General features: G+C 35.7%; 1 protein-coding gene across 6 annotated transcripts in view; it reads left to right on the forward strand.

The window, feature by feature from the left end:
- Window positions 1–25,740, forward strand: part of LOC129241850 (pericentrin) — a 93,305-nt gene that overhangs the window by 26,164 nt on the left and 41,401 nt on the right. For 3 of the 6 annotated variants that reach the window (XM_054878386.1, XM_054878384.1, XM_054878385.1), the window contains exons 4-6: window positions 44–269; window positions 335–475; window positions 2,916–3,248. In XM_054878386.1, coding sequence (XP_054734361.1) covers window positions 44–269; window positions 335–475; window positions 2,916–3,248 — 700 coding nt within the window. Of the gene's footprint in view, window positions 1–43; window positions 270–334; window positions 476–2,915; window positions 3,249–12,643; window positions 12,903–25,740 lie in introns of those variants that run through there. The other 3 variants (XM_054878388.1, XM_054878387.1, XM_054878389.1) reach the window with 2 other exon arrangements.

Genomic DNA, 25,740 nt, shown 5'->3' on the forward strand with positions numbered 1-25,740 from the left:
TTGACTGCTTTTTTGATGCTAATAATATGCATGCCCCTTACAGGTTTTCGGACGACGTGTTTTCACAAAAATCGCAACACCATACCGGAGATACCTCTTCGTCAGAGGGCTCAGATCCAGAGCCAATGCCCGAGGAAATTGCGCCAGTACCCACTACATCACGCTCAAAAGAGCCTTCGCCCCGGAAGCGAACTCGTGCAGCGCTTCTGCTTAGTCCCAGCCACCGTCAAATTACGCCGTTTACGGATACGTTCAATGAGGATGCCAATGTAAGCTCTTTTAAATATTAATCTTTATAACATTTTCATATTCGTTTTTCACAATGGTTTCGTAGGGCTCCGTGGAAGCCACAGAGTTGAAGGCTTTCTATCAACAGAAAGTTCATGAAATACAGCGCACGCATGAAGATCAACTGCGTAAAGTTACTGAAAAATTAAAGTATTATGAAAGTCGCTATCCGGAGGATGAATTTATGGTAAGTATTTTAGGCATGTGTATGCACCTAGCGTGCTTTGTATCTGTTATTGTTGCAACAATGCAAAGTACTAAAGTACGCAGAACGCTGAAAACTGCGTTATATAAAATGGTTTTTGATGATTACTAGGTTGATTCCACTGTTAGGACCTGAAGTTGCTCTTAATACTTAAATCTTAAATAATTTGTGTATAAAATCCGAATTTAGCTGCGAACGTGCAACGAGAAAACCTCATTAGAGAAGTTCTGATGATACCCAAGAAATAAGTAAAGTTTTTTTTTCCCAGAGAGGTAGTGCATCAAAGTGCAAGATTTCCATAACGACGAGGAAATACTCGTATCAAAGAAGGTAATGTTTGATGGGATCAAAGCAAAATAGTATACGAGGGTGTTTTAAAAATTCAGTGCGAAATAAAAGCTACTTAATTTTTTGGGGTAAACCTTTTTTTTTTAGTTTTTCGACATAGTCTCCTGTCAGGCTTATACACTTCGTTCAACCCTGTTCTAGTTTGTTGATCCCTTCCGAATAATAGGATTTGTCAAAGTCTGAAAAAATAGCCATTCGTTTCTGTCATCGCCTTCTCGTTTGAATAAAATCTTTTTCCCGCTAGCCGTTTCTTCAAATTAGGAAACAAATAGTAGTCCCAGGGAGCTAAGTCTGAAATATAAGGGGATTCGGATCGAATTGGTCGCTACATACACATTCTGCTTTCTTGTCCCAAGAAAAATGTCTCCTTATTATATTCCCGACATTACGAAAGTATTGCTATACGGCCTATGAAAATGCTGAGTTTTACATATGAGAGTAGGACAAGAAAAATTCAACAGCTTCAATGTCATTTTTCGTAGAGGGGAGAAGTGCTATACGTTCGCCTGCTTAAAGTAGAACTTTGTTTTTTCGATGGCTGAAGTAAGATTCAAAATACCTTCTCACTTACAGCGATCGCTCTCTACTGCGTTGAGTGGTGTGGCCACTAAAACAATCCCTTCTCTCCTTCTGGAAGACGCCTTCCCGAGAATACTTTCTGCATTACCTCGGAAGGGCCTAGCTTTAATGCCATAGGCTCATCTTCTTGTGTCTTTGTCTGTTAGGCTTCGCTTTGTTTGAGTGTGTCAAGGTATATCTTTTTTTTTTCGAAGAACGTCCTCGATGAATCTACGCGTTCCGCATTCCAGTTGTTCTCGCGTCCGAGCATTTTGCTGCTTATGTTGCTTGGCGCGATGTCGCCAATCTGCATCTCTTTCCGCGAGCCATCTGTCACAACTAAAAAACGTGTTTTCTGTGTCATCGCTCAGAGCTTTGCAGTATATAGGGATCGCGGACCTTGCCCATGCGGTATAGGTATCACTGGGAGTATCCGTGGCCTGAGAGGAACTGAGTTAAGAAGTAATTCACTTCCACGAAGTTCCTTTGGACCCATTTGTCTATTGAAGGAATGAGTTTCGTCGTCCATCTACTACTCTGTTCAGTGTCCCAGAAAGTAAAGTAGTTTGAGAAAAGAAAGCGCCACCCTATAAATATGGTTTGCTAGCTAGAATAAATGCGACATTATTCCGTGACATTCAATATTCAGAGAGTAGACAAATAAAATATGATAAGTTTCTGCAATGCAACAATGGAAGTCAACAAAGAGAAAATGTGATACATTTTACAGTTTTTCTTTAAAAAAGGCGAAAATGCAAGTCGGGCCGCTGAGACTGTGAATGGTGTTTATGGTCGATTCCGTTCACGACGTTTCGATGTTAAAGAAAATGTTGATGATGTCGATAAAATCTCAGTAATAAACGAAGTTGGCCGGCATGTTAGTAATCGTTGTATCGTCTAGGAGCTAAAGAACTTTATGGTCGATCTTTAGCTCCTGGATGCAGTTTTAAACCATTTGTGCAAAAACTTTTCGCAAAAAGAATGCATTTCTTTTCCCAAACTAATATTTCGTTGCCACCCAGCCAACTCGACTTCTGTCTGGAGTATTAGCTGTCGGCCCCAGCACCAGAATCGAATGCGGTAGGCCAATCACCTGCCGATCTTAAAACCACCTGTTTACGGAGACCGTTGAAGCCATAGGAAATAGTAATAATATTGCGTTAGACTTTTACCAATAAGCATTATAGGGATAAAGTTGTACACATGTGCGGGAAGCGGACTTTCGAAGTTGGCGCACACATCAATATTTGTGCGAATGTTACCATATCGTGCATAAAATACCACTTCCCTTTGAGTCTTATCATCTCAGTCTTCATATTCCATAGTAATAGTTTTATATGCATAGAAATAAAGTGTAAGTATTGAAGTTTTAATATAATTCTAACCGCATGTCTTTTTGCATCCTTTTTGTGTTTTAACCACATAATTCGAACACATCCATATGTACATACATACATGCAAATCAATCGACACGCAACACGCATAACAACAAAACCAAATATCATCTTATACTCAGTCCGCCCATAAAACAACTGCTTCGTCCACTGATGCTTCTGCAACAAAGATCGCTGCTAAATCGATGGCTGCCAATACAACGACCAATTTGAACACCTCGCACGAGAGTCAGGTGAATCAACGAAATTACAGCAATGCTGCTAATCAGGAATCAGTTTCACTGCAAGTACGTGATTCTAACACATCTTTTATTATCATCGACAAAGATGAACTGAATCTACACAACGAATCGCAAGTTATACAAAAGATAATCGAAGAGTACGAGAGGCGGTTGCAGGAGCAGTTGGCTTTGGCACGCGAAGATATTGTGCGTGAGTTGGAAGTGCAAATACAGGTAGGTGCCGTAACAAAGCCAAATAATCACGATTAATTTTGTTACATTTCTATTTAATATAATATAAAAATGTATGTCATTACCTCATGGAAGGAGGAGGATGAACAAACTAATCTCATCTAATCAAATAACTGATAATCCAAGTACTAATTTTTGCGCTAAGGAAATGCCCTACCAATCGCACACACTTACAGTGGTGGCCTTATAATTAGAAACGAGATAGCAGCATTTGATTTAACTAATACAATTTTAAAATTTATGTCGCCACATCATTTTTTTTTAATAGAAATAATACAAAAACAAGTAGTCTTTCAGTTTAACATACTACAATCCTAAAAACAAAAAATAAACTTAATACTAAACACAAATTCATCTTGGTCAAATAATTAGAAACGACAAGGAAAACTTAAAAATATCTTCAAAAAGTTCTACAAAATTAGCATAATTTTAATATTTTGTGGGATAACCCTTATTTTTTATAACATTTTGCAGTCTTCTCGGCAAGCTTTGTATTAAATTTTGGCAACTTTCAACAGATATACTCTCCCAGCTTCGCTGCACCAATTGAAACAATTCATTATTATTTCTCGGACTTTTGTCCTTGAGATCTCGTTTCACAATTGCCCATAAGTTCTTAATTGGGTTGAGATCAGGACTTTGCGGTGGCCAGTCCAAAACATCAATATTTTGATCCAAAAGCCAACGCTTTACTAACCGTGAATTGTGCTTTGTGTGAACCGGCATGTTCTCAAAGGAATATGGTTCCATTACATTTTCCAGAATGCTTTTATATTGATGTTGTTCCATGATTCCGTCAATGCGCGCAATTGGGCCCACGCCACGCCAAGAAAATGCTCCCCAGATCATAATAGATCCGACACGGTGTTTCACTGTTTTCACAGTATACCTGGGGTCCAAAGCTTTGCCTGGAGGAAGCCTCACATATGTTTTTCCATCAGATTGGAATAAATTGAATTTCGATTCGTCACTCCAGAGAACTCTATTCCAGAATCTTGAATCTATTTTGAGCATTTCCTTAGCAAACCCTAACCGCTTCATAATATTTTTTTTGACACATGCGGTTTTTTTTGTGCGATGCACCCACGTAGTCCCGCCTCTTGTAAGCGCCTTCTTATCGTCCGAGCGGAGACTTCTACGTTTAATTGTTCTGCAACTTCGGCTTTTATATCATGCGAAGACATAAAAGGGTTGCTCCTGCTGGTCCTACAAATATGCCTATCGTCCGCTGGAGTTGTTTTTCGAGGTCTAGGCTTCCTGGCTGGGGTTTCAAAGTTCCTCGTTTTTTTGTACAAATGAATTGCTCCGAATACCATTTTTTTGGAGCAGCCAAACCTTTGTGCGATAGCCGACATTGAAATTTTTTCCTTTTTGAAACACTGTACAATTAGCTCCCTCAATTTCGGGGAGCATGACTTTTTCTTACCCATTCTAACAATTGAGATGAACTAAAATTAGAAAAGCTAATCTATGGATTTTTTCAGTATACTTACTTTAGCACTAACTCCAAGATAAATATAGAAAATTTAAGAAAAAACTGCGCGTTTCTAATTTTGTGGCCAGCCAAGAAACACAATCAGAGAAACAATGTGAATTTTTTCAGGAATCAACCATCAAATATCAACGTGTTTTTCTAACTACAATGTTCATCGCCTATTCTAAGAATAACGGTGCTCATAATTCACAGCGCACGTCTTCCAAAAATATGCACAGTGATTTTATTTTTCTTAGCACATCGTTTCTAATTATAAGGCCACCACTGTATGTATGTAGATGTGTAAATATGTATATGTATATGCGTGCTTGCTTGTGTGCAATTCTGTACTTGAAACTTAATTTTAAAACAAATCGCTTGCTCATTATTTTCAAATTTCGTTTTTGTTTTTAGTGAATCATCATTTTTGTTGTTGTCATTACAAACATATGTACATATAAACATATTCACCCATAGGTCGCCATGCTTCCTTTAACACTGCTCGTGATTCATTTAGCATCCCATGCATCCACCTTTCCCGTTTATTTGCCTTTTTTAATGCTTCTACTCACACATCTAATTATTCCCTTTATATTTTTTGTTTTAATTGCGCTATATTTTTACAGCATCTTTATTTGAGTGCGTGAGAAATTTGCGTTGCGCTGTGCTCGGTTAAATATTTATTTGATGTGTTGCCAAAAAGTGTGGCGTTACGTGCGGTCACCATGACTTTAAGAATTGAAACGAAAACATTCTTAGTGCTAATGTCTTCACATGCGATGGCCCCGATCTACTTTATCTCAACTGGTCGAGGGCTATCTATTTATCTTATCTTAAACGCCGGGGGAAAAACTGGATGAACTACTTAATATCGTACTGACTCAACCAAGCACATCACATGAGACGGCGCAAAAATAACAGCCCAGAACCATGTCCGATGGAAGAGTTTTGTCGACGCCCTATGTTTCCGAGCGGAATGAACAACCATATAAAAAAAAAAATTAAGCCTAAGTTATGTGCGTCTGACGAGGTAGTTGAAGGTCTTCGTCTGCAGTGGATAGTGGTTGGACTCCGTTAACGGCGTTCGGAGGCCGGGAATTAAGGAAGGTGGTGAGAGTCTCCCGATGAATGTCGTTTAATGTCTGTCTATATACTGCCGCTCCAGTAGTTGCAGTCAGGTTTGGTGCTGGACATCGTCAGTGTAGTCGAAAAGATCCCACCTGATTAGTCCTCCTTTGTGGCAACTGTGATTGTATGTTCATTTTCGGTGGGATACCGTACCCCAAACAGACTGGGGCGGCAGCCCTTGGTCGGGAAAAACCCAAGTCATTCCGGTAACGTAGAACCGGCTGCCATGGGAATGCCTATTTTCGGTCTTTTGGAGTGCTTCAAACCTGGTTGATTGTTCTATTGTAGTTCCCTAGAAGCTCATTTCTCTTCCTTTGTCAAGGTGGACCGGTATGAACGCCTTGGTATGAACGAAGAATGTTGGAAGACAAGATTTCGTTTTATGCCCAAAAATAAAAGTTTATTCAAAAGAATTCTAGCAAAAAAAATTTTCTCTGCCTTAAAATTTGAATTGGTATATCTTTTTGGTCCATATGCCGACTTGATGTGCGTTACTATTTAGATAACGAGTTATAGACATTAACCAGCTAAAGCGCCATGAAAATCTATTTCGTAGTTTCGGTCCATTTTTAAAATGGTCCAAATTTATTCCATAACATTTCCTTTCTTCGCCTCCGGTGAGTCTTCTAAGGAAATTTTTAATTTACCTACATGACTTTTTTTATTATACTTAAGTATCATAGTATGCCATATACAGCTATGGACAGAGAAATAGCGCACCTACCCACAATAACGTATCATGATGATTATTTTTACTGAATGACCTAGTAAACAGTTATTTTCGCACAAATTTGTTCTTTTATTTCAGTAAAACCAAAAAAAAGAAACACAAAACAAATAACAATTTGATATCCACAATTGTAGGGAGCTCGAAAAAACCGAATTTATTACATTTTGAACTGAACACTAAAATAGCGAACTTTCATCAATCTTCACCGAACAGAAATTAGATGTTTCAAATTGGTAAAATAAGCTTATTAATCACTTATCTGATTAGTATTTTGTTGAGTATTCATTATTTTTTAAAATCGCACACACTTGAGATCTAAACTTTTCATTAACTTTTTGGAATTTCTCCAAAGGAATAAAGTTCCATGCTTCCTGCATTCCTTGTCATAGTTCATTTGCATTTTTGAATTTTTTTTTGCCAACCTTGGCTTTAATATCGTTCCACAGCTTTCCAATGGGGTTAAAGTCGGGGTTACTCCATAACTGTATTTGTTTTTGTAAGCCAATTTTTCTTTTCTTTTGCTGTATGCTTGGGGTCTTCATTATCGATGAGAATATCAAGACAAGCAAACTTATCTATATTGACATTTATTCTCACTATTGGTCCAACTCCATTCCAAGAAAATTAGCCCCAAAATTTTCAATTTACCCTCACCATGCTTTAAGCTCTTTTTTGTGTACCGGGGATGAGATCTAGTTTTTTTTTCACTATGAGTAAAATTCTTCCCATCAGGACCAAAGATATCGCACCCTAAATACAAAAGGGTCACAACTCAAAATTTTCCACACTCGAGCTTGACTTGTTTACAGTAGCACAGAAAACAAACTATGTGACATATCACGCTGAAATTTGCCATGTAAGCTTATAACAGTCCTACCAAAAAACAAAAAATTTATTTTTGCCATATGTCATCCGCGGACCGTTTTATTGATAACGTCTCTTTCATATTTGAGCAGAAGGTACATTTTGAGTTGTGACCCTTTTGTATTTAGGGTGCGATATGAACTTTAGTTTTGTTCGCAAAAATGATATTTTCCCAGAATTTTACGTCTTTGCTTTTATGGGCATATGCCTTGACAGTAGCGTGTTTTTTCTGCTGACACGCCCATATAATTTATTTTCATTAAGACGTCTTAGCACAAGTCTGCTTGACATATTCAGGCTACATTCCTCAATTATTTTCAGCGTTACCTCTCGAGAAGACTTAAAAGGGTCCAGGTTACGTTTCTTCTTGATGGCCTTGTCCTGCTGTATTGTCATTTCGAGTCAATAGTGGCAAGAAGAAACATAAAAAAAGGCATAAAAATATATACATACATACATATAAATCTTCTAAGACACCATACACCATAAGTGCGTAGTTTCCCTGTCCATAGCTGTATCACGATTGATTCACTTGTATTTTATCTGGCCTCGTGAGACTCGCATAACATTGGCTCAATCGCGATCGGGCTAGCTTATACTCCTACTTATCGAAAATCCACCTCAACATACTCTATAAATGTGAAGGCAACCCGTCACCACATCACAATTCACCTAACACCCCTCTTCCTCTTGACCCAACCTGAGGAAACAGCATGTTTCCTGGGCCTACGGTTAGATGAGTTAGACAATGGCGATCGGTTACTACAGCGCACTGGCATAACCTAGTGAACTGCTACAAAAATAACATTGTTTTCTTCTGAATCTTTCGTAATTTCATATACTGGAATGACATCCGCTATATGCATCTGATTATACTCCGATTGTTCAGTGATCGAATGCATTTTATAATTCTAAAATTCTTTTTATTATTCATGTTTTTTATTCTTACAATTTCTCAAATACAATATTTCCAAGAAATCGTTCGAAAAAAAAATAGTTTTGTGAATTTGAGGGGAATACTCAAGTCAGACAAACCGGAACAAGCAACAGAAACTCTTTCAACTTTTTATTATTTTCTAGCGATTTAACAACATCAGAAGTGCATTAAACTTTTATTTTTATTAGATGAGTGACTCTTCACAGGCAGTAAAAAAGCATAATCAAATGCTTTACAAGCAGTTGCTCCTAGGATGTTGCGGCAGAAATCATCAAAGGCAATAATGCTGCTGCTACAAAAACAACTTTGTTGTCAAAACATTAACACTTGCATTGACGCATAGAAATTGATTTTAACTCATCCACTGCTGCCGAAACAAACATACCCGTCGGTTATTTGCCTCGTGCATGGACTTTTTTTGATCTAAAAGAGAGGTGTTTATTTCCTCTGTTCCCTTTAAATTTTTCATTGCTATTATTTTGGACTATTTTTGGTATTCAAGTTCTCGCGTGTTATCTCCTCATTTACCGAAATTTGTGTGCAGCAATCCCTTTTTTAGTAGTACATACGTACGTTATATATTTTATTTTACTTTATTTATTTATGTTTTTGGTGCCAGTAGCGCATATCAAAATATTTACTATTACTTATTGTATGAAACAGGCGAGTTATGCTCCAGTTTAGTCTTCGTTTATTTATTTTTTTTGGGTAAATTCAAATAGTTGAGTGCTCGATCTAGAAAGAAAGGCGTCTAAGTTATTAAATTCGTTTGACAAACATTAAACAATTGTAAAAAAATAGAAAATAAATAAAACAAATAGGTATAGAATTGGAATTGAGTTACAGGAGGCAGAGATTATTTTTTGTTAGGAGTATTTATCGAGCTCAATGAAACTTAGAAGAAAAACATTTTAAGTTCTTACGTATGTAACTTAAGGGGGGACCCTCATTTAGACGGTCGAAAAATGCATCATTTTTGGGAATTTTTTTCTCAGGTAAAATAACTTCAAACGTTTTGTAATTCATAAAGTACTTTAATAAATGTCTTGACTGTCTACAAAAATTTTCGGAGAAGAAAAAAAACATTTTAAGTATGGAAATATACACCTCGTCCATGGCACCTCATTCTATCTGTGTACATTCTAGCGCTCTGAATTTTTTTCTGAAATAAAAAAACCAAATTTTTTTTAAAACTTTAGGATAATACCTTCGATGTGACATTTTGATTTAAAAAAAAAATTTCGAAATTGATATTTTTTACCCAGTTTTATGTTAAAAGTGATTTTTCATGCATAAAAATTGACTTTAAAATTACAAAAAAATATGAAAATCTTTTTTTAAAAAAAAACACTTAATGTCACATTGAAAACAATTTAATTATCTTTAAAATGAGCTATTGTAAAGCCTGATTGGTTCAATACAGCGTTCTCAATTGTGTACACAAAATCGAAAAATGATGTTTCGAGAAAAACGCGTTTAAAGTTTTGGATACAGGCGATCAGGCCATCCGTCGCGTCCTGTTAAAAATTTTGTCACTCCTTCAAAAATACAGATATCGACTTGAAATTTTGAAAGTATATTCTTAAATAGTTGTAGAATAGATTAAAATTATTTCCAAAAAATCGATTTTTTTGACCCGATAAATGAGGGTCCCCCCTTAAATCTGCGATTAGTGGAAATCATAACCGTAACCATAGCAATTAGCTGGTCCGATCAAATACATGGGCGTCACTGTAAACGTTTATAGGTGCCGCACCATAACGCCATAACCATAACCGTATATTGAATTTTGGTTTTTCCCGGCAACCGTAAGCAGCTGTGAAATATGGTACTTTACATTTCTTTTGATATTTGCGATAAAATCTAAAATATCAGAAAATAACGACGAAAAGTGAATTCACTTAGTGAAAATTATCCGTGTAATATTGTCATTAATTATATAATACTTCAGTAAGGCTGCTTATGGTTACGGGGAAAAACCAAAACTCAATAGCTACATACGGGTACGGTTCTGGTAAAGTGCCGAACTGTTCAACAAACATGCCATTTATAAGAGAATACGAAAGCCAAACATTGAAGTGTCGTGTAACTGTTGCCAATTTCTTAAGTTGAATTAAGTCTGCGCTAATTAAGTTTTAAGTAGCGACGATTTTATCAGACCCTTAATCAGGCTCGAATTGTTGTTAGTAGTTCCATGCACATATGAGCATACATTTAGAGTGTTTTTAAGAGCATGAGAACTTAAAATGATGATGGAAAACAGAAAAATTGTTTGAATGGAATGCAATTTTATTATAATCTGGTATTTAATTCCATGGCATTTATTTTCTGAATTTGATACCAAGCATATCGCACCCTAAATACAAAAGGGTCACAACTCAAAATTTTCCACACTCGAGCTTGACTTGTTTACAGTAGCACAGAAAACAAACTATGTGACATATCACGCTGAAATTTGCCATGTAAGCTTATAACAGTCCTACCAAAAAACAAAAAAATTATTTTTTCTATATGTCATCCGCGGACCGTTTTATTGATAACGTCTCGTTCATATTTGAGCAGAAGGCACATTTTGAGTTGTGACTTTTTTGTATTTAGGGTGCGATATGTCTATTCGATCAGTTTATTTTTTTACTACTTTTTCCAATAAAACTTAATGAGCCCAATAAGCCAAAATGCGCCGCAAGTGATGCTCATTTGGGTTCACGAGCTGTATTTTATAAGCACGTAGTCGAAGGACAAGGACGGGCCGACCAGTTGAAAATGACGACGAATCGACATTTCGGCGACTTCGTTAACACTTCGCTCCATGAACTTCGAGAATAGACTTATTCTTTCCAAAGTAAATTTCCACAATTTGGAAACGTTGCTCTGGCATTAATCGATTCATGATGACTTGCCAAGCTTTGTAGCCTAGACAAACGGCGGGGTTAATCGGGATAAACTGGTGCAGTTAATTCTGATTAAAATTGTAGTGTGACAGACGGTTGTTACTCGGTTTGGTAAACAGCGCATTTGTTTATTGGAGGATAGGTTTGTCAGTAAAAGATGGATCGCAGGCGACAAATACTGGTATTATCTGCTCTCATACCAAAAAATAATTATTTATTTTCTCCTTCTCGCCATTTGGTTATGAATGCCTGTTCGTTTCTCTTCGTCCAGGTTGAACGGTTCTTTCAGCTTGCCATCTGAAATTAGAAAAACGCGTTTTTAAACTTAAAAATCAAACGAAAATGGTATAAAATACTTACTCCTGTTGTAATCATCATATTGTTTTACAATTTTGATGCTGCAATGATTGTTTTCAGTCTTTCTTGTTCTTCTCTTTAAAAGTGTCATTATTTTTCATTCAAAATATATACTAACTGTCATTTTTTGGCAAAGTTACCATCGAAAATTCTTCTAGTCCCCTTAAATTATAAGAATTAAGTCCAATTGTCAATCCGCTCAGTTTCATTTAATTCCTGAAATAATTAAATCGTTAATCCTGGTTAACGCCGCCGTCTGTCTAAGCTATTACTTTACGGGAACGTTAAAACTGTTTGCCATTCACAGCTATCAAACCATAGTAATAGATATGGGCAGTTCTCATGCAGCTAAAAAAACACCGGATACATGCAAGTATACACATGTACGTGTAAACATGACAAAAATTATTATTATTTGCAATATCTGACCTTTATACTTTTACTTTTCAATGGCCTGGCCACCTTTCTACGCTCTATACACACATGGATGGTATTTGTGGATTACAAATGGCTTAACATCATCCCCCGGCAATTGATTTTCTATTTTTCTGCTAATGATCATTGCAGAGATCACCAACTTGCTCTGGTCTTGCTCAAAACTGTTCTCTTTACTCTCTCTCGCGCTCGCTCTCTCTCTCTTTCACTCACTCTCGACTTTTGCGCTCTGTTATCATCCAGTGCCAACGCTTTGAGTATTCCTCTCACAGATTCTGTGTGCTATTTTTCAATTTTTTTTTTCATTTCACTTCATTAATAAAAGTTTTCGAGTCTGAGCAAACAACATCAGTACATCGTGAGTTTTGTTTGCGTGCGTGCAAACGTGTTTGTTAAAAGCCGCGCGTACAATTTTAAATGTGTTAAAAAAAGCGTATACGAATGCTTTGAATGTCGATCAAAATAGAGGACAACAAATCGTGTCTATGTCATTTGAAAGTGTTTAAATACATTTTAATAGAATCGCGTGCGGTAAAAAAAAATATAAAATTGTTTTACAAAAATAATTTCATTGAAATAAATGGAGATAAATTAAATATTCATCTTCATAAAACAAACAGCTTCAGAATTTATGTGTAAACTGTGTTCAAATATTGAAAATAAAAAGTTTTATAAAATACATATAAATACGTACATACATACATGTACATATTTGTGGAAAATTGTGGGTGACAGTTCTATAAATAAAACCAAGTACCGGCAAATTCGGCAAAGCGTGCCGATGAATTCTAGTTAACAGCGACAATTTGGCTACGAATTGGTAATATCAAAATTTCTTGAAATTATAAATTTTATATAAATCTAGTTCGCACATTTTCTCAGTTTTCCTTCCAAGGTGATAGTGAATTTTTCGACTGGTTTGCCTCATTTGTCTACCTCTAAAATCGTTGATAGAGAGTTTTAGCTCAAGAAAAATATTGGGCCGTATCATCTTTGGAAATTGTAGTTGATTTTTCTAAAGGTAATCAATTCTAGTCCTTGAGCTCACATAACTAAAATATTGATAATATCAACAATTAAGTATGAAAATGCATGCGTGGGTGATTTTCTGCGTTAGAGATTTTCAATAGGTTTTTCCATAGACTTAATATGTACAGTTGCGCCTGATAAAATTTTTTTGGAGTATTTGTTTTTGCATTAAAATGGCAAATATTACATATTGTTTGCCAAAATAAAATAATATATATATATATATATATTAGGGTGGTCCAAAAATGCATGGGAAAAAATTTATATTAAAATTTGTATGCTGCCGCCCCCCATAATGGTAAAGAATGAAAAATAAAAAGACCCGTATTTTTTTTTTTTTTAATCAGACCATATTTAATGGTGCCGCCGGGGCTTTGAAATATCCCATGTATTTTGCATGGGAAAAAAATACTTTTTCGTAGATTTCATGTAAAAACCTGGAAAATGAATATATTTTAACCGGATACCTCAGTTTCTCTTCATAATTGGTCAGGGAATAACAACCAATTATGAAATAATTAATTTTTTTGTATTAACTATTTTTTATAGAACCCCAAAAAGCCCCCATAAAACGAAAATCTAAGAAAAAATCGAAAAACAATATTTTATATTACTTTTATGAAAATAGTTAATACAAAAAAAATTAATTATTTCATAATTGGTTGTTATTCCCTGACCAATTATGAAGAGAAACTGAGTTATCCGGTTAAAATATATTCATTTTCCAGGTTTTTACATGAAATCTACGAAAAAGTATTTTTTTCCCATGCAAAATACATGGGATATTTCAAAGCCCCGGCGGCACCATTAAATATGGTCTGATTAAAAAAAAAAAAAATACGGGTCTTTTTATTTTTCATTCTTTACTATTTTGGGGGGCGGCAGCATACAAATTTTTTTTTGGACCACCCTAATATATATATATATATATATATATAATTGGCGCGTTTGAGCGCCTTTTTTGGGTGTTTGGCCGAGCTGCTCCTCCTATTTGTGGTGTGCGTCTTGATGTTGTACCACAAACGGAGAGACCTACAGTTTTAAGCCGACTCCGACAGCAGCGCAGCTTTTTCATGGCAGAAATACACTCGGAGGTTTGCCATTGCCTGCCGAGGGGCGACCGCTATTAGACAAAACGTTCTCTTAATTTTGGTGTTTCACCGAGATTCGAACCTACGTTCTCTCTGTGAATTCCGAATGGTAGTCACGCACCAACCCATTCAGCTACGGCAGCCGCCGTAAATATACATATCTTCTGCTCAAATATGAACGAGACGGTATCAATAAAACGGTCCGCGGATGACATATGGCAAAAATAAATTTTTTGTTTTTTGGTAGGACTGTTATAAGCTTACATGGCAAATTTCAGCGTGATATGTGACATAGTTTATTTTCTGTGCTACTGTAAACAAGTCAAGCTCGAGTGTGTTCGTCTCGTTCATATTTGAGTAGAAGGTATATCCTTCATAATTAGGAAAACGTGCAAATAATAAGTAGAGAACTGGAAAAAAAATGTATAAATAAATATGTGGGAAGCGAGACATTTTCAACGGCAACTGTATTTAAAATTTAAAAACCCATTAATTACAAAATACAAGGACTAAATGAAATGAGCTAACGCAAAGTTGGCCCGCTTGTCTTTCCACTACCCCTTCAGCGTGTGATAAACGTCAAGCTCTCAAAATACGCTGCTTTTAAATTGTACTTGCCATATAAATATGATTTTTGGATTCTGTAATATACTCGTATACATACATACAGAAGCAATTATTTAAATAAATTTTTTATATAGGGTTATTCAATAGGTGCGCTTCAATTTTTTTCCGACAGGGAGGGCGAACGACGCAATATTTTTTATTTTTCGCTTGTCATTTGTAAACTTCATTAGTATACATTTCATCATGGAACGCTACACACTTGAGCAACGATTGCAAATCGTGCAAATTTTTTATGAAAATAATCGTTCTGTTGCTGCTACTTTAAGAGCATTACGGCCATTTTACGGTCCATTTAACAAGCCGTCCCGTTTTGGGGTTATGTGAAGTCATTGGTCTACAGTAACAAGCCGGCGACGATTTGTGAGCTCAGAGCCAATATTGAACTCGAAATTGCTGGAATTCCGGCCGATTTATGCAAAAGAGTGGTCGAAAATTGGGTTCAACGATTGGACTTCGTAAAACGTGCACGCGGTGGTCATGCAAAAGAAATCGAATTTCATACTTAAATGTATATGTTCAAACTCGATAATAAAAAAAAAAGTTAAAAAAGTCAAACCGTTTATGTTTCGTTCGAAAAAGTTCAAAAGTTGAAGCGCTCTTACTGAAAAACCCTATATAAAGCAAATATTCATGCAAAAGTTAATTCAAATAAATTGAAAAGTGGCAATTTTCTCCTTGGCAATACATTTTCACAATATTTTTTATGCCGCTTCGGGTTTTCCCCAAGTTGGCTTTCTGCAGTCATTGTTCGCCGTTATTCGTTCTATTTATCAGCGATATTTGAAAAGAAAGCCAATTTTCATTTATGTGCAGATGGATTCAAAATGTATGCAGTAATAAGACCTGACGTGATGCGCTTGTTGTTCAAAGGGGCTTTGTTGAACTTTATTTATGGAATGTGAAGAATGTGTGAAGATATGCTTCTTTTTGAATTTAAATTATATATACAAGTAAATAATTTTCTAAAGTTTAACTCTTCTTTGAATGTTAAGAAAACGACTAGTTATTTATCTATTAATTTATTTATTTACATGAGAATCAATTATGAATAATTAATCCACAGCCAGCTTTCAGATAGAGGTTACTTTAAATTTAATAAATACTTACGCGCACACACATCTAAAATGTTGCACAACTTTAGGAACTTGAAGATATCACTGATGCTTCTAGAAGGTTGGACAGCTTCGAGTTACCGCATATCGTCAACATCCATACCTTATAGGGCCTCTTTGTTGCTTATGGAGGGCATACAAAGTTGGTTATATTAAGCGATCAGCAGTTCAATCAAGTTTTCCTTAGGCCAACAGTTTCTACTTTAAAATTTGCAGAACCCACTCCACCATACTGTTAAATATTTCCCTTTTTTATTATTTTTATATATAGTATATGTATATTAGTTTGGGGAAAAAGAAATCCATGTTTTATGGTCGATCTTTATCTCCTGGGCGATGCTACGACTACTAACATTGTTAACACTCTGTAACTCACACTCAATGGAACAAACAAAAAACAGCAAAAGAATTTTTTAGTGTGAAATGTCACCTTGATAAAAAGCATAAACTTCAAATAGATTGATAGATACTTTACGAGATATCGACCACTACAGTCATCGACCGAGAAAGTAATGTATTTCCTTTTCACAAAACTAATATATAAGTATGTATCATATCATACATCAGCTATGGAAATAGCGTATTTATAGTGTCCTCCATGCGAATTGTTCTTTCTTAGAAGACTAACTGATATTCGTATTTACCATATTTTTCTGTTAATGTTATGCTATGAATAACTTCTCTTTAATATCGGACAATAAGTCCTGCTAACATTAATGTTTCGATTTGCTATATTTCACTCGAAATGCATATTAACGCCTTTTCATTCATTTCAATCATTAGTTAAAGAGTTACATCTAATTTTTTCGGTAAATTCTTAGTTGTTATAATTGCAAATATAATTGCTTCTTTTAAAATCGATATTGTGCACGAAAATGGAAAGAAAAATTGAAAAGAAAAACATTATTTGCGACCTTTACGAAAAAGGTACGAAACAAACAAAAATTGCAGAAATAAAGGGTTGTTCAGGTAAAATGGTTTACAATGGTATTAAATGTATTAGTGCAGACAAAAATATGCTTAAAAGAAAGAAAGTTCGAGAGAATCTAGCGCGAAATACTACAATACAGCAGGACAAGATCATTGTTAAAAAATGTAGGCGAGACCCTTTTAAGTCTTTTCGAGCGGTAACGCTGGAAATAAATGAGAAATGTGGCCTGAATACGAGTATATCAAGCAGACTTGTGTGAAGACGCCTTAATCAAAATAAAGTTTATGGGCGTGTCAGCAGAGAAAATCCGCTACTGTCAAATAAAAATATGAATATGTCGTTTGCAAATGCCAATAGAAGCGAAGACGTAAAATTCTGGAAACGAATACTTTTTACGGACGAAACTAAAATTAGTATGATTTAAGCATGGACTTTACGATGGAGATTTTTGCTCATAGTGGAAAAACCAGGAGTTCGAACCCCGGCACACAGCAAATCGCTTAAAGAATAATGGGGGTAACTTGAAAGTTTGGGGATCATTTTCTTGACAGGAGTTGGACCAGTAGTAAGAATAAATGGCGGTATAGATAATTTTGTTATCTTGATACTCTAAAAAACTTGATGGAGCCATATTCCTTCGGCTACAAGTCACTAAACAGGTTATTCATGGCTGATAGCGATCTCAAGTATACAGCAAAAGTGGTAAAAAATTAGTTTTCCAAAGAATAAATTTCAATTTTGGAATGGCCAGGGCAAAGCGCCGAACTTAACTCTATTAAAAATCTGTGGAACCACACAACCTGTGGTCAAGGTTGGGCAAAAAAAAATTTAGATGAAAATGAATGAAATGAAATGGCAAGGAGTACAGGAAGCGTCGAACTCTATTATTTTGGAGAGGTGGCAAAAATTAATGGAAAGTTTACCAGACAGGTGAATAAGAAATTAATAAAAAAAATTACCAATTTGAAATAACTAATTTCTATTTATCTTCTCCAGTATCCAATTCAAAATGTGATCAATTCCGATTTTTCGAATTCCTTATAGTTGGAGATACATATTAAATTATTAATTATTTCCCGTTTTTTTTTTTTTTTGATAATAATAAAGTAAAATAATAGAGTTGTAAAAATAACTGTTTTGCTAGGTCATCCAGTAAAATTCTTGTGGACATCATACTTTTATGTTATTGTGCGGAAGTGCGCTATTCTCTATTCATAGCTGTATGTGGAGTAGGTCAATGTCAAGCATAGATAAGTAGAGTTTAACCTATCCACAACGCAGGGAGCTAAATCTCTTCATCTGCTAACGATGATTCTTTGACTCCGAGCTAGGAGTCGACTGTTCGACTCGCAAGTTATATAAAATACATATTTCATTCACTAAGTCATACATTTTTTTAAAAGCCTCATATATTTAAAGCTGCAATTAGTGATGCCGTACCTTAGCCATAACCATAACCGTAGCAATCAGCTGCTCTAATCAAACACATGGGCAACACTGTAAACGTTTATAGGTGCCGCACCATAACATCATAACCATAACCGTAGCTGTATGTTTCTATTGAATTATGGTTTTCCCCCGTAACCATAAGCAGCTGTGAAATACTTTACATTTATTTTGATATTCGCGATACAAATTTGAATATTAGGAATTAACGACGAAAAATTAATTGACTTAGTGGAAAATGTTTTTGTGACAAAATGCAAATGTTGTCATTAATTATATATTCATCAGCTGTATATAATCAGCTGTTTATGGTTACGGCATGACTAATCGACAGATGCTGTTATGTTGCGGCTGGCGTTATGGCTACGGCAGCATAAGTAGATAGATCTTAGCAAAGCATTGGTATGTAACTTCACCTAAATCCACTCATTTACTTAATTTTAGGTTTTTTTGATATGTCCGTTGTTTTCAGAAATGTTCAGTCCATTTCGTTGGAATTCTTTAATCCGAGTTATGCACCAGTTTGAGGACGAGTGGGTTCTCATATCTTTAATTTAATACAAAAACCATCAAAGTGCGTTAACTTTCATTGAACAAAATTCTCTTTTCAAGTCGAACTTGATTCATTAAAATCACTGCTGTTATATGAAATCTGGGCGCTAACAAAACTTGTACGGTAAAAAAGGCGCAAAGTCAATAAAACCTTCGTGTCTTGGTAAAATATCAAGCAAAAATTCTGAAAATACAGTTCTTTATCGAAATCATTCGATGGCACAGCCAGAAACACTCAAAATTATCTCCACAGAAGTGTTGCTGTTATGTCCAGCTAAAAATAAAACAGAGACATCAACTAAAGTGCAACGCTTGCCACAAAAATAGGTGTAAGGCAGGATGCAACAAACTGCTAGAGGCGAGAGACAACTTAACTTGTTACAGTATGCTGAATGTGTATAAGCGTATGTGCGAGTATGTATAGATAACATATACATACATACTTACGTATTTGCATGCTATAAATTTTTTATGCTGTTGGTAAAAATAAATCCGGCAGCAATTATTTAGACACTCCAAAGTCTGTGAAATTTACGGGAAATGATTTGCTGTGAGGATATTTAATTTTGCCAGCGATTAAGAGCATCAACTATATATTTATGCGATGCTTAAACGGCAATCGATCGATTGTAATATAGTTATCAATGAGAACAAGAATAAACAAAAATAGCAACAACTGATAAGCAAAACACAACCGATTATATAAACATACATACATATGTACATAACTAATACGAAAATACTACGTGCACATGCACTGCAACGAATGCGTTAGTTATATGTGTACTTATATATATGCCTATGTATGTACATATGTGTAACTGACGCGATTCGCATGCAAAAAAACTCGATTGTGGATTGATGAACGATTCATTAGTTCTGTAATCACAGTAGCAATTGGCCTTTAATCTCTCATTGGCTTCTTTTTAGATTCTTAAACGAAATGAGAGTTTTTTTGTTTTTTTAAAGTAAGAGCGAATGGCTGCATGCTGCTTGGGAGATAATAGCTTATGTTCATTGCCAACAACATGTCCGAAATGTATTGATAAATAATTAAAATGGAATTAGTGGAGCGTTTGAAGAATATTTAATTGCTGCCTTCAATTGGAAAATCTTATCTGATATCTTAAGTGCTGAAAGTGGTATTGGTTTGATCGCTTTTTTGTTTGAGATGGAAAATTTGGAAAATTAAAAGCTTGTACTCAAAAGTTCATTATACCCAGTGTATGACTACTTCACTAGTGTGATGTAACTTGCGTCGGTCTATACGTAACTATGTTCGTCGTACTGACCATGACTCAGGGTTTTCCCGACCTGTCTGGTGCGCTGAATCCTCCTCGATAAATTACACGTACCATAGTTAGCACAGGATCGACTTTTTTTGACAACGTCAATTTCGGTAGTTGGTTAAACAACACAAAAAGCAGACTAGAACTAGAGAAGAGTGACTTTGTTTCAATTCAACCAGAGAATACAGAAGTTCTCTGCTCTACTCTCCATGAATTTCACAAAATCAGTCGTTGAGCTGACATTTTTGTTGTGGCTGATGGAGCGTGAGCTGACAATATTGTAATTTGCTCAAAGACGCTTTCTTTCTATTTTCTTCCCAATTTTGCATAATTCTAACCTTACTTGTCAAATTTGTTCACAATTCTTTATTTTTCTCATACAGCTCATCTACAATTATGTCTTGGGAAAGTTAGGCTCACTTTTCCTTTTTCTATCATTCTTGAAAATTAAATTTATTAGTTCCGAGTACAAGGCGAATTGAATACCCAAGGTGGCGCCTTTCGAAAACCGTTACTTCATCTTTCGCGATTTTGATAAGGGCAGTGTCATGCACAATAACAGTGTAAGGAAATAAACAAAGCAAACAAAAGGAGGAGAAATTACATGTTTTTAAATTTCAATGAATGCCTTCAAAATATAGTAATTTGAAAGTTAAAATTAAACGAACTAATGAAAATGTAGAGCCAGATCTCTGCCTTCCTATAGGACAACACACCATAAAGGAGAAGTTTAGGAGTGAAGTGCTAAGGCGGAGAGGAGTTAGCTCGCACCAACTTATGGGACTACGCCAGTCGCAATTCTAACTGGGGCGATACAATCAGAATAGATTTAGGAAACTGATAACTCTCCCTAAGGATAAACTGAGAATGCTCACGTGCATTATCGCAGGCCACTGCAGACGGCGAAGCCATCTGCATATTGTCGGGATTTGGCCGCGACCAATCACAAGAGACTTCAATGTACATACATTCACCTTGAATGCAGCGCCATAGCGCGGAGAATGTTGAGACATCTCGGCCAATCACAGCGAGAGGAAAGGTACATACGCTCAGTCCAACCCAGCTCCATCTTAGGGGAACTGAATTTCGATAAGATAATGTGGTATGTAGAGACCACAAAAGACCTTGAGGCCAAGCGCACATCAAATCTAATCTAATCAAAGAGCCGGATGTTAAATTGTGAAAGCACAAAATGAAAATAAAGCCTCCAAATGTAGTTTTTATGCGAACGACACCGTGACAAGATAGCGTGTGTGTGTGTGTATAACTTCTTGTGCTTGGCAGCTTTTATTGCTTTCGCATACTCTTCTTTACATACACATTGTTCTTTCCTTTTGTTTGTACTTAGTCCTGCCATAAGTTCTGTTACAAATTAAGCCCGTTATAGATAAGAAATTATAATTTCTTTAAGGGGGGATTCTACTGTAAAAATCAAATTTTCATGGATTTTGTTTTCATACTTGTATTAATTTAATTAGTAAAAAAAAGTTTAGGGTTACATAAACACAGGTCTTGAGTGTACAAAAAAATTTTTTAAATTTATTTTCATTTCAAAATGGCAGCTGTACAGCCGCTCCCCCGAAACGCCTTTTGAAATCTGCCCACACTGTCGCGCATTTAAAAAAAATCTGAAATGAAAAAAACCAAATTTTTTTTATTATATATCATTATTTTTAGTTGTTAAGCCTATTACTTGCAAAAAAAAAATTTTTTTGTAAAATTTTTGAAGTTTTTTAAAAAATCAACATTTTTTTGTTGTCATTTTGTTATTAAAAAAGGGGTTATAAATAATAAATTTTTTCCCACCATAGCTTTAAAAACTAGTAAATATTGTTAAAAATATACTATCAAAGTTTGAGCTTGATATGTTAATTTTTCACGGAGCTGTGATGTGGGCAATTTTGAAAACGTGGTTTCGAGAAAAACACGCTTAAACAATTTTTCATAATATACTTACAGCTTAATCAGCTATTCCTGCCCCATATAACATTTCGTCTGCTCTTAATATTTCATTATCCTCTTCAAGAAGAGCCTCTGTACGAGCTTTTCGGGCTTCGTAGGTGGATTCAGAGCGACGTTTAACCTTTTTCTTCTCACGACGATTGTGGACGAAAATCGCATATTCATAGCTGCGCTCGCCAATTTCGATTTTTAATTCTTGCATAATCCACAATATTGCTCCCCTCTCTTAATGCTTTATTCTTTTATCCGAAATAATATCCAATGAGCATTTTCAAGGTCAAAAGAATCTATAGATATTCTGACATGGGTAACCAAGTAGAAGGTTGGAGTAGGGAACGTCTTATCTCTTGATCAAGCGCATATGACCGTAAACCGCTCGAGCGCTCAGTTTATACCTGCTTTGCTAAAACTTTTATAACTTGAAAACTATTCAAGATTTCTTTTTAAGATTTTCATGGAACATTCTGGAGTTGTTTCTGAGTATGTTACAACAAAAAGTAAAAAATCGATTTTTTTTTAAGTTTTACAGTAGAGGCCCCCCTTAAAGAAGCTAGTTTTATGTAAACATGTAAATATTAAAAACACAAAATTTAAATTTTCATTCGAAATGGTCACCATTTGCTTTTAGGCAAGTCTTCAACCATTAGGTCATTCAGCTATTGCACGAACAGCTTTCATGGATATTGACGGTGCTGCTCGAACCAAATATTTTTTGAGACTCCAAATTTCTGCGAGGCCAATTTTCTTCTGCTATGAACCCAGGAATATTGTTTTTCAGCTACTGCGGGGTGGTTTTTGTCCTACGGGCTGGAGCGGAATCTTTCTGGACGATACAATGCTCTCCATTGAAGAGATCAATTGCTCCCCGACCCCTTCTAAGATTTCCGCCCGGTCTTAACCCCTTTTTCGCAGAAATTAAGATATGTAACGCCTTTACAAGACACTCACCACCAAACCATAACGGAGGCTGGATTGTGGCCACGCTGAACACTTGGAACAACAATTTTTGCGTCTTTAGAAGTATAGATTTTGCCGTTTTGCTTATTAAAAAGTTTTTCAACTGTGAAAATTTTCTCATCTGTGAAAATCATATTTTCATGGCCGTTGACCGTGTGCCACCGAAGAAGCTGCTTGCATCTGTCGAGCCTAATTCAAGCGCCTTGTCAAAAGATGACCAGTTGAGTGACAGAAGGCTTTCATTTGAAGACCATCTCTAATTTGTCTTGACATTCATTTTCCTGGACATAATTTTCTGCTTTCTAAGAGGATTTCTGCGAGTTCTTTCTCGAACGACTTTTATGGTTGCACTGGTTCCAACCACGCGGGGACGACCACTTTTTTTTCTATCTGTCACTTCAGACGTTTGGAAAAAACGATTGATCGTGCGGTAAACATTCTCGAAATATTAAGCTTTTTCATCAATTCGTAAATCACACTTGCGCTTAGAATCCGGGCCAACCGACAGGTAGTCACGTGCAAACCAAACTCTGTGGTTGTGTTGTTATACAAGCAAATAGTTTTAAAAAAATTCTTGAAAAAAAATTTTTTCTTCAGGTAGGAAGTTGTTTTTCCGAAATAGAAGATTCGGCAGTTGCCTGGCTTGGTAATACCCTAGATGTAAAAATGTAAAATATGGAAAAACTAAAATATTTCTGTATTCAAGTGTACACACTTTTTCAGAAATCTTTTGTACTAATTTTACTATTTATTATTTAAAAAGAATTATTAAAACAATGGCATATAAAAAAGTATTGTAATACAGCAAACAATTCACTTTTTCGTGTCCGGATTACATGAACTCAACTGTACACTCACCAATGCTTCTGTTTATCATAATTTACGCACTGTCTACTCAGTGACACTGGCTTACCTGAGCACTCATTCATACATTGAAAACAACCATTCTGTCCAGTGTTTTTGTTTATGTCACTACTTCGGGCTGTGGAAAGAAATACACATTTCTCTTTGTATACAAACATATATGCACACATTCAAATGCATGTATGGATGGATGCACGTGATCAACAACACTTGGAAATGACAACAAATATACATAGTTACATAAGTGAACACAACACAAACAAAAAGCCGACACATTTGCCTTACATCTACTTAAAGAGCACTGGTGCTGACAAGGATGTGCTGACGTGCAGAAACATTCACACACCCATTTACACACTTATTGATATGTCAATTTATGGCACGTGGGCAGGAGCTGTGTAAATGTAATGTGCGGGTTTTGTTATTGTAAGTGTTGAAAGTAAAAGTATTTTTACTTCCTTCTATTGAGGCAATTTTCCTACATTGTCTCTTTTTATATAAATATTTGAGATGTCATCACTTGCCATTGTCAACAACTACCGGAGTTTTCAAGCTGCGTTAATCCCTTGTAAGTGAAAATGTGCCAGGCCTGAAAACAGGAATGTCTGCGGTAATCCATTGGCAGCCACTAATTTGGTGAGGAATTAATGAAAAATCTGACAAATGCCGATAAGTCGCAAGTAACAATAGATCCTCGCGAGTACTTAGCAATGGTAAACAAAAATCTCGAAAAACAAAGAAACGAAGTTGTTAACCGATAGTGGAAATATTTTTCTATAATTTATAAAGGCTGCTCTTTCAAAAACATACCTGAAGTCAAATGTATAAGTACACTTGTGAAGAGAAAAACTTAATTCAGTACAAATTCATAAGAAAATAAAGAAAACTTGCCTGCTTTCCGCTGCTTCAGCCCTTTCGTTCCCTTTTATTTTGATTTTGAAATGTCAAAAGCACATTTCACTCCTTGCTGAACTTTCAAACTATGCGGTGTTGCCACTGATTTATAAAATATTGTAACAATTGTTTTAGAGTTCGAGGTGCTGTAAATACAAAATTAACAAAATTTACTTTACCCGTAACAGTGGGAATAGGCGTAATGCCTGTAGTATTACTTCACCCCGTCGCTGTATTCTCTAGATGTTCTTCGCCTTTGTGGGTCAGTATTGCTTTGTATTTGCTTCTTCATTTGCCGCAGTCTTTTACCTACTTATGCTAAATATAAATTTTTCATGTGTGTACATACAAATATGTCACTGTTGCTAGCATCCCCCACAGATGAACTTTTTGAAACCAAATAGTAGCTTAACGGACGTTTGTATTATTTCGGGTACTTAACTATGCTCGTATTTATTTCTCTTATACACACACATATCTACATCTTGCGTAAATTACGTGTGTATGTATGCATATCAAAGCTTTAATTTGATTTATCTTTGGCCGTTAGAAGCTTTTTGTTAGTCCACCAGTGGGCTTGTTCGTTAACTTAACACATTCATAACATAACACATGCATGCATATGTACATACATATGCATATGTGTATACTCATTTGAATGACTACATTGCGCCAATTTGTGGTTAATTTAGATTTTTGGAATTGAAGTTCCCAACATAGAAAAACTGCTGCCTCTTTACATATTGAAGTCGATACGAGGGTTGCCTTTAAATGGAACACTCACATTGCGCCTAATAATGGAAACACAGTAAAAAAGTAATGAAAATGGCTTTGTTTTCGGAAATATTCTTCCTTCGCTTGAACCAATTTTTCAAAGCACTTTTGCCACTCAGTAAAGGGTACC

Source organism: Anastrepha obliqua, chromosome 3 (genome assembly GCF_027943255.1).
Source record: "Anastrepha obliqua isolate idAnaObli1 chromosome 3, idAnaObli1_1.0, whole genome shotgun sequence".
Taxonomy (NCBI): Eukaryota; Metazoa; Arthropoda; class Insecta; order Diptera; family Tephritidae; genus Anastrepha; species Anastrepha obliqua.